The sequence below is a fragment of the Cebidichthys violaceus genome, unplaced genomic scaffold, assembly GCF_023349555.1.
Source record: "Cebidichthys violaceus isolate CVI_PGR_0920_01 unplaced genomic scaffold, fCebVio1.0.p SCAF_333, whole genome shotgun sequence".
In the NCBI taxonomy this organism is placed as follows: Eukaryota; Metazoa; Chordata; class Actinopteri; order Perciformes; family Stichaeidae; genus Cebidichthys; species Cebidichthys violaceus.
In genome coordinates, this window is record NW_027176521.1 from 34307 (window position 1) to 44355 (window position 10049).

Sequence of the window (10049 nt, forward strand, 5' to 3'; positions counted from 1 at the left end):
CGTCGTCTCCGGTTCGAGATCAAAAACGAGTCGCAAGCTGATGGGGACCGGAATGAGTCAGCTTTCCGTTGGCCGGGGCCGAGATTGTTCCGAGGCAGCAGGACCCGCAGGCTGCTAAAGACATCCCGGTCCCCGTTCGCCTTTGCTGCGAACTGATTTATGGCGGTATTGATGAGCCACCCTCCTCCCCACCTCCTGTTTTAAGCCGAGGAGGAACGACAACGCCTAGCCTGACCGGTTAATGTGCAGCAGAGCTGCTCGGAGGGAGCTGGAAGCACTGAGTAATCAAGAGGGTTCCTCTGACTGCCATCCTTTCAATTATGTAGTTTGAGTTTCCACTGTGGTTACAGCCGAGGCAGGCTGAGGTCATGCTGGTGGCGGGTTGTGTTTGTGGAGCATGTGGGCGCGCTCGTACGCGCAACGCCAGTGTGTCGTTCTGTCTGTGTGTGTGTGTGTTGTTTAACGCAGAGCGCCGGTGTTTGTTTGAGCTTTTTTGGAAGTGTGTTTGCGATGGAGCGAGCAATTACAAATGTGCAACATGCTTAAGTGTGTGCACAGCCCTGTTTGTTGTCCATCAGAGAGCCTCCTCGCTTTGTGTGGTTCAGTCACTCTCCAGGTCTGAGCCATCTGTAACGTGTTTGTGTATCCAGCCGCAGAGAGCAGGAATCTCTTGAGTGGCTTTATATGTTTTTCTTTATACTTGCTTCACCTTTTTTTTTTTGTTCTTTTCCTTCATGGCTCTCTCTCTCTCTTCATTCTTCCGCCCTCTCCATCTCCACCTTTTTCCTCTTATTGCTCTTTTTTTTTTTTTTTTTCCATCTCTGCGTTCCCTCTCCAGACGGCAAGCTGTACTCGGCCACCGTGACAGACTTCCTCGCGATCGATTCGGTCATCTATCGTAGCCTAGGAGACAGCCCGACTCTGCGCACTGTCAAGCACGACTCCAAGTGGCTGAAAGGTGAGCGCCAGACACACACACACACACACACACACAAAGTCTATGTGGCTGGAAATCACCAAGCCAACTTGACAAGCTGGAGAAAAAAAAAACAAGTTGTGTTTGCGTGCTCGAGCGTGTGTTTGTGATTTATGATTTGTGTGTGAATGTATGAAGAGCAGCAGCACTTATGCTAATGCTGCACGCTCTGTTTGACGCAGTCATTTTGCCAACCTGGCCCGCTAGAGTTGATGTAGCCGGTAAATTGCTCTGCCCCGGGGAGAAACAAGCACAAGTCCAGCCTGTCGGAGAGCTCAATAGAGAGATCCCTTCTCTCTCCTTGCATGCAAATTGTTTCGCTGATATGATGGATGATAGATTGAGGCACTCAAGGCTCACAGTCGGTGTCTTTCTGCATAATATGACAGATATTCTGGCTGTATACTGTGAAATACGGTGTCAGAACTGCTTTGTCACGGTAAAAACGTCACTTTGACTCATATTTTCTGTCTTTTTTTTTTTTCCTCCTCCTGCAGAGCCCTACTTTGTCCAGGCAGTCGATTACGGGGACTTCATCTACTTCTTCTTTCGGGAAATTGCTATGGAGTACAACACAATGGGGAAGGTAAGCGTCCTGCCCCATTCTCCCGCTATTGTTTGAACCGTAATCAGAGGTGACTTCCTATTTACCAGGAGAATCAGGAAGTGCCTGAGGAAGCTAACAGGATATGGGTGTATCACATAACTGGAAGAAGGCTTTCAGGAGCTGTAAAGTGGCCAAACATTTTTTTTTCTTCTTCTCAGTAACAGATAAACAACTGGGCAGGATGCAGGAACTAAAATGGATTCAAAAACAAAAATCCGTGGACGTCTGGAGATCCCATTTTGAAGTCTAAATATACCGCTTGAATTGCACGTCCGCGTCCCTCTGGCAACGCTCCCGTTTGACCTATTGTCTCGACGTTTCCCAAGAGGAATTTCACCCGAGTGTCTCTGAGAAAGGAGACGGAGAGGTTGGAAAAAGAAGCAGGCTTTCCTCAGGTGTTACAGTAGCAGTCAGACATTTTTTCCTATTAATCTTCTCAATTCAGTTTTGGACCATGCCCCTGAAAGAGTTTAATTGGATACCAGGTATGAGATAATCCGTAATGGAAATGAATCACTTGATATGTATTCCTCAGAATAAATTAAAGGGAACACACAAGAGAGGGTGAGAAAGAGAGGGGACGGGAACGGAGCGGAGGTAACGAGAAACAGAGAAATAATGGATTCGCCGCCAGAAGTGACAGGCATGTGTTATACAGGGCATGAATACAGATCAGGCCTCTCAATCTGCTGGGTGTTTTGAAAAGCAATGTCAGTATAATTATGCGTGTGGTGGTAGAGCTGATGGTGCAGAGAGCAATTTAACATTCACTGAGTGATATCGCTTCATTATTACAAAGTAGATTGGCCTTGCCTGAGAATGTGAGCCGTTGTTTGTGCTTTACGGCTAAATTGATCAATCCTGTTTGGCTTTAGTTTTAATGTTGGATTGTTAAATTGCTATCTGGAATAAATATTTTGTTACACGAGTGAATTAACAAGCCTTGGCTGAGGTATTTGTTCTGTGCTCGTTCGTTCATGTGTCTGTGTGTGTGTGTGTGTGTGTGTGTGTGTGCCGGGAACACGCTGCGAGAAGAAGTGCGAGAAACTGAAATGGTGTACGAGATGTTACAAGAAGCGATATTTCAGTGTCAAGCGGATGCCGAAAATTCTGAAAACATGACGGCACTCGACGTCACCATTGACGCACCCTGTTTTTTTTTTCCCATGTTGATGCTACATGGTGAACGGCAAATCCGTGTTGAAAAAGAAAGGAGAGCTTGTAAAACGTTAGCTACTGTGCCGCTAACAGCTAACGTTAACGGGAAGTGCCATTTGATTTATATAGCGATGCGTTCAGGCTCCAGCCGCTAAAAAATTTAACCGGGCGAAGGCAAATTATAACGCTATCATGATCTTGTAAAATGTGATTTTTGGCGAGAAACCCAACCATATAAAATCGATATTAGAGAGTTAATTATGGGATGTTTTACCTCTACAAAAACTAGTATGCAAACAGTACTAAAGGAGTACTTTGAAGTACATGGGATCTACTGTTTTTAACTCATGGTATGCAGACGGTATCGACTACTAAACTTGGTGACATCCCTGGTATACAGTACGTAAAACTAACGTAATTCCACATTCAACTCAACAGGCTCCCCTGTTCTGTGTGAAACGTTTTTCTGTAATTCTAAAAGCTCTATAATCGCACAGTGAACAGACCCATGTAGGCACTTGTGAGAGTGTGTGTGTGTGTGTGTGTGTGTGTGTGTGTGTGTGTGTGTGTCTTCTGTGCTTTTTCCCGCATGCACTCTTGCATCGGTCGTAATGCATGCATGGGTGAGCGTGTGTTTATGTGTGGTTGTCTGCAGTCGCCTGTGTGTGTGTGTGTGTGTGTGTGTAGAGATCTGGTTTAAATGCATGTTTGCTCCCATTCACACTGTTTACTCTAGGGCACTATTTCAGGTCAGAGTTAGATTTATTGCCGTTAAGTATAGTGTGACAACAACTAATTACAATACTGACTGTGTGATCTTACGGCTGAGATGTAATTACAGCGCCGGCTCCTATTTGAAGCCGTGTACTTTACATTTTCTGTTGCCAGGTGCTGACTCTTTAACAGCATATCAAACACATCAATTTCACTCTTCTGTGTCTTTAATTTGCTGTAAAAGTGATGAAATGTTGGATTAAGACACTGCGGTGTCTCCCAAGGATTTCTGTCACTCAAACGACCAAGAAGGGCCTGCAGTGTGTTCTGCCGGGAATCAAACGAAAAAGTTCCGTATCCTCTGATGTTCTAAGTTCATTCTTAACTTTGAAAAGCAGCAGTCGAGAAAACAATCTCACCACCAAATCCTTTTTATTGGCCGTTATCAAGCTTTCGGTTCATATCCGTGATCTCCATCATAGGTAGGCGTTTGCCCAGTTGTCATGGAAATGTTTTCGTACCACTCTGCTCGCTGCTCCGTTTTCAGAACCGCGGTAACGTTGTTTTGCGGCTCGCTCAGACGCCGTCTTTGCCATGGCAACGCTACTTTAGGGAGCAGCAGTGGTCGGCGGTACCGCGGTTTTTGCACTCTGCAGCTCACGTTGCCGCTGTTTCACACGCGTGTGTGGAGAATTACAGCGGCCTTCTAGAGCTTGTGCACGACGGACTGAAGAGGACCCGCTTCCTATGTAGATAGAAATGACGTAGATATAGCTATATCTACGTCATTTCTATCTATATGACTCTGAGACATGAGCCAGAAGGCTAACGTTACGCTAGCATAAAGCTAATGTCTAAGCTAACGAATAAACGATTCTTAGTTTCAGGTGATTATACACTCATAAAAACATAGTTATGAATATTACATTCCATTTCTGCTAATAGATCCCCCAAAAAGCTACATAATGTGCCTTTAAGTGCATGTGAAAACATTTCTATATAGGAAATGATGGTCCTATTATGCTTACAACCCATAATATGAAACTAGAAGAGTCTCTTTTGATGTGAAAAAAAGATATTCTTTGGTCACAGTTTTGTTCAACCAACTCCTGGCCCTTAAAGGGGAACTTCTCCATTCTTCTTCCGTTTTACTTTTGTTGCTAGGCGAAATAAAAGAACAAAATTACGCCTACGTCGGTTGGCGCTGAGCTCAACTGTGTGTGTGTCTCCGTCAGGTGGTGTTTCCTCGGGTGGCCAGGGTCTGTAAGATCGACCGAGGCGGCTCGCCCCGCGTCCTGGAGAAGCAGTGGACCTCGTTTCTCAAGTCTCGCCTGAACTGCTCCATCCCCGGAGACTCCCACTTCTACTTCAACATCCTGCAGGCCGTGACGGACGTCATCCACGTCAACGGGAGGGACGTGGTGATGGCGACCTTCTCCACGCCTTACAACAGGTACCCGGGGAACCTTTACCGGGTCTGAGGGAAGCAACAGATGACGGTTCTTCGGCTGTCCTCGTTTCCTCTTGTGTTGAGTTCACGCGTTGCCAACAACTGTTTTTGCACTTCCCGTTTATTAACGCGATCATCTTTCCTGCTTTGAAAGGCCTTTTAAAAATTCATCACCATTATGACAGACTGACCTTTATTAGTAGCGTGTGGCCCACGCTGTGCATCATGCCAACAAGTAAATCCCTGAGACCGCCGGGTCAACATCTACATCTCCCGTCCAAACGGTTGTGCTGCCCCTTTTTCTTTTTTTTTTTTGACGTGCAGGTGTTTCATCTTATTTCCCCCTTTTTACAGTCCACAGGCAGAGCTGCTTTCATATTCATAGGCAGGGGTTGTTATCTAAATTGAAAATTACCACAGAGCCACAGAGCTCGGCTGATAGCTCGCACATATTGTAATTTTTTTTTTCCTCCATTTTATGGCTGCTATTTAGCCGATAAGACAATTGCTTGTGACGATGCAATTGAGCATGGTTAATGGACATCAAAACCCAATGAAGCAGTGTCTCTGAAAATTTCTATAAGCGCCAGTTTTGATCCTGGCATTAATTTTCCATTTCATAGTCAGTGGGGTGAAATTAGAGGGAGCACATTCAGAGCTGAGGGCGACGCTCTGGGGGGGGGGTTTTGTGTCGTCGCATCGCCTGCGTGTCGCTCATCCATCCATCCGCCTCGGCAGCAGCCCGATGCAAACAGACACGTGACTGTCCGACTTTCAATTACTGTCATATAGCAGCCGAGCCAAGAATTAACAACTCTCTGACCTTACTCGCTATAATACCGCCCTTGTGTACTCCCGTCTCCCCGATGTCTCCGTGAGTTTAACCCACAATGCAACAGCCAGGAAAAAAAATAAAAAATGCAGCCAGCTGAGAGAGAGATTTCTATTTTCAAAGAATAAACAATCCCCTAGTTCCAGTTCTAATTTATGAGAGCAGATGCGCGAAAAAATGTAGACAAGTGAGTCAGCAGTGTGTTATGCGTCGATTCCAGTCGGACGGAAAGAAGCCGAAATGAAAGGCAATAAAAAAAAAAAGATAATCTGGTGTCTGTAGTTCTTGCCCAACACTGGACTTGTGCTGAACTCTGATGCCTTGAGGCTTTTTGGGGAAACCCAGTCTTGGAGGGACGGGTTAGGGAATGTGTGTCCTCATGAGGCTCGGCAGGCAGAGACACTGTAGCTCACAGACTACGCAACAACACTACAGTGTATGCGCTGATGTAATGGCCTTGACACTGTAATCAACAGGAATAACTTCTACTATAATTAGCACCGTGAATCAATGCTATTAGAAGAAATGGAGGAAGAAAAAAAATAAAATGCATTGCTTTGTGAATGAGTGAGGGAAGTGAGGATGAAGAACTTTTACTTCTCAACAACACGGCAAACTTGACCGCATCACCCGGCGTGAACAAACAACAGCTATAACGAGCCGTCCTCCAGGGACTTAACCCCTCTGAGAGACGGGATGTAAATCCACCTTTCTGTCACTTGGTGACAGTCCAAACTTGGCCAGGTGTTTCTTTGATATGTTCAGATGAGAGGACCGTTTATGTGAGCTTTTGTGTCTGTGTGTGTGTGTGTGTGTGTGTGTGTGTGTGTCTGTGTGTGTGTGTGTGTGTGTGTGTGTGTGTGTGTGTCGTGGCAGTATTCCAGGCTCGGCGGTGTGCGCCTATGACATGGCGGAGGTGGCCAACACGTTCACGGGGCGTTTCAAAGAGCAGAAATCCCAGGACTCCACCTGGACGCCTTTTCCTGAAGACAAGGTTCCCAAGCCAAGGTAAAGCTGCAGTTAATTAACCGCAGCGCACATGAACACAAACGCACACACGGGATTCGCACGCATGCATAAGTCACACAGCGTCTCTCTCTCTCTCTGTCTCTCTCTTTTTCTCTCTTTCTTCCTCTCTTTCTTCTCGCTACCGGCGAGATGTAAGGCCCGCCTTGTCATTGAAAACGACTTGTTGAATCACGACGTGTTAATATCGCCGCATTTTTAGCTCGCGTTGCGTCATTTTTTTTTTTCACTAAGGGATTACACATCCCGTGTCACACACTGTATGCACACAGATACCACCTCTATCTTCACAGTTGCACACCCCCCTCCCCTTCCCCCCCCCCCCCCCCCCCATCCCATTACCTCACCTCTCCCCCACACGCAGCTGCATCAAAGAAGGGCTCGCTATCAACAAATGAAGCATGAGATCATTTTACAGATGGCTGGCTAATTCCACAAATGCACCAGCCTGATCAATCTCCCATCTATTGCTTGCTAATTAGCGCGCTAAGAGCTGCTCTTCTGTCCTCCAGAAGAAGGGGAAAAAAACTGATTTACTACAAAGATCTGGGCCACGATAATTGTTGCTACCCTGTGTGTGTGTGTGTGTGTGTGTGTGAGTGTTCCCATATGGCTGAGGAGGCGGTTCCCCACCAAAAGAGAGCGCGTGCCGCACACTCTCCGTGAGCGCACATGTAATTACCTGTTTATGTTCAACAAGGTCGGCCGTTCGCGTGGATTGCGATGATGTCGCCGAAGCCGTCGTTTCCGCGGCGATTGATGCGATGAGTTTCATCTCTCGTCTGCCGGTGCCTTTCGTTCGGACCCTTTTTATCTGCAGGCAAACAGACGGAGAGTTGTGACAATGCCACCTAGGTCCGGCCCCACAGCAGACTGCTCTGCCATGTGTTACACCCTCATGCTGAATCATTTACAGATTTATTTTCTTTTTCCGTATTTTAAGAGATGTCTGCTTCCATTCGGGCTCACCATATGTCCGCTGACATAAATGTAGCTGCAGCGAAGAACATCTCACAGAACTCCCATTTCTCTTCTCTTTTTTGTTTGTTTACAGTGACAAAATTGTTCTGTTTTCCCTTCATTCAACAAAATATTTATTTCTGAGCTTAATTTAACATTAGCGTCAGCTGGCTTGAACTCATCGCTCCGTTTGTTTGAGGAGTTCACCTCCAATAGTTCGCTTCCTCTTGCAGGATTGCATTTTATAAAAAAAAACTAAATATAAACTACATTTTTCTTTTCCCCCCCTCTATAGACATGATAGAGATATAGGAATCCACAGAATGGCTGAAGGATTTGTCTTTATTACTGCATTCCCTTTATACTGCTGTAATGCATTTCTCCTGAGTACACACACACACACATATATATATTTTGGGTTTGGTCCTTGACATGTTGACAGTGTCGGACGTTCAGGGGCCAGCTGGCTAATATTACGTGGTGTGGCAGGGTATCAAAGACCACGCAGTAAAGGGGTTTTACAAGCTCCCGGAGGTGAGATGCCTGCAAAGGGGATACGCTATCAAAAGCTGGCTCCCTTTTACAAGCAGCTCACCAGCTCCCTGTAAAAGGATCAGATAGATGGAACGTCTCGGTGCTTTACTGCGAGTCCAGGGGAAAAGACATGTCGTGTTCCTCACCTTTTGCCTTGACCAAAGCCTCTCGGCTTGAGAGTTTAGTCATTTATGGCTGCGCTCCTCCTTTTGAGTTTATGGAAGAAGTAGAACTTTCTGTCAGCTGTCGGAGCTCTGGCCGTGAAGAATTGCTCAATCAAAAGAGTCGATGTGATGCTGGCGAAAGGTCTGGCTCAAAACGCATTAGCGGCGACGGCGCGATTGCGAAATAGATAGAGGAAGAAGTAGACGGCCAATGGCAGCCGAAGCCTTTTTTTTTAAAACTTACTTTTTTCTTCATCCCTTCTCTTCATCCTCATCTCCCTCCGTAAAGACCTGGCAACTGCGCCGGCACCCCATCCATGGAGAGGTACAAGGTATCCAACGAGTTCCCCGACGACACGCTCAACTTCATCAAGATGCATCCGCTGATGGACGAGGCGGTGCCCTCCATCGCCAACAGGCCCTGGTTCCTCAAGACCATGGTCCGGTGAGTATCGCCCGCTCCAAAGGCTTCGGCCCAGGACAAGAACTACTCTCGTTAAAAACGCCAGCCGCTGACCTATTTTCTCCGTAGCAGAGGAAACTCTGATATCTACGCTTTACTATCTCTCTCTTCCAGAGTGGTAGCGTGGCGATGACAGAGTAAACAATTTGAGTTCTCGTAGATGTTTTAGTTTCAAGTCCATTCTAAGCCCTTATTAAGAGGACGATCTCGCAAATTGCCCTGTTTGAATCCTCTGAGGATCGTTCAAAGGGAGGATGCTGGAGTAAAAAGGTTTTTTTTTGTTTGTGGTCGGTCTTTCTTCGGATGTTTCTGGAGTTGGGCCATTTCCCCGAAAAGCCAGTGCACTGATGCCGTTTGATCATAAAGGTCTGTCTGGCTTTTACAGCTACACTACACAGAGACATTTCAGCTAGTCTCTTGGGTGGGGGGGGGGGATACGACAGCGCACCCCAATCCCATCGGCAAGGCAGAACTAGCTGACAGCATTTGTTGAAAAGTAAAAAAAAATAAAGAATTCTAGCTTTTTAATTTGGTCCTGCTTCTGAATCGCAGCTGCTTAAGATTTAAGGTCAGGATTGCTTGCCAGACCCTTGACAGGCCTCAGCGGCTGCAGCATCGCTTTCACAAAAAAAAAAAAAAAAAAAAAAAAACCCGAGCTACATGAAGAACTCTTCACAGGTTTTTACAAATGATTTGCATCCTATCACATCTCGCTCGCTGCTATCGCTGAGGTCTGACCTACATACCGAGCCGGCGGTAGGCAGAATGCGAGCGGCTTTCATCAAGGTTACCCCCCCCCCCCCCCCCCTACACAACTCTCGCTGTTCATTAGCGCGCCGCATCGCACGACCGTATTATGAATAACGCATTGTATCTGTCTTTACATAATCGGCGGTTCGGACCATTTCATTTGATTTGCGATGACACCGCAGCGAAGGGGAGCCTCGCGTGCCAGTCGGAGAGGCAGTGGTTAAAAAGCATTACGTAAGCTCAAGAAGCATCGTGAAGAGGAGTGAGGCCTTCTTCTTCTTTTTTTTCTTTTTTTTTTACGATGTTTATCTGTCACGGTCTCTACGTACTGTAATACCATTCCTGAGCTGAAGTCAACTGGAAACAAAATCAGTAAAATGGTTTTAAACCTTGTTACGCCCTGGAGAGGACACCC

General features: G+C 46.4%; 1 protein-coding gene across 1 annotated transcript in view; it reads left to right on the forward strand.

Moving 5' to 3' along the window:
- The window catches only part of LOC137883588 (semaphorin-6A-like), a 29627-nt gene extending 20726 nt beyond the window's left edge, over positions 1 to 8901 (forward strand). The window contains exons 7-11 of the mRNA XM_068725126.1: positions 839 to 958; positions 1474 to 1562; positions 4691 to 4908; positions 6614 to 6745; positions 8711 to 8901. Coding sequence (XP_068581227.1) covers positions 839 to 958; positions 1474 to 1562; positions 4691 to 4908; positions 6614 to 6745; positions 8711 to 8870 — 719 coding nt within the window. The 3' untranslated portion in view covers positions 8871 to 8901. The remainder of the gene's footprint in view (positions 1 to 838; positions 959 to 1473; positions 1563 to 4690; positions 4909 to 6613; positions 6746 to 8710) is intronic.
- Positions 8902 to 10049: the final 1148 nt, after the last annotated feature.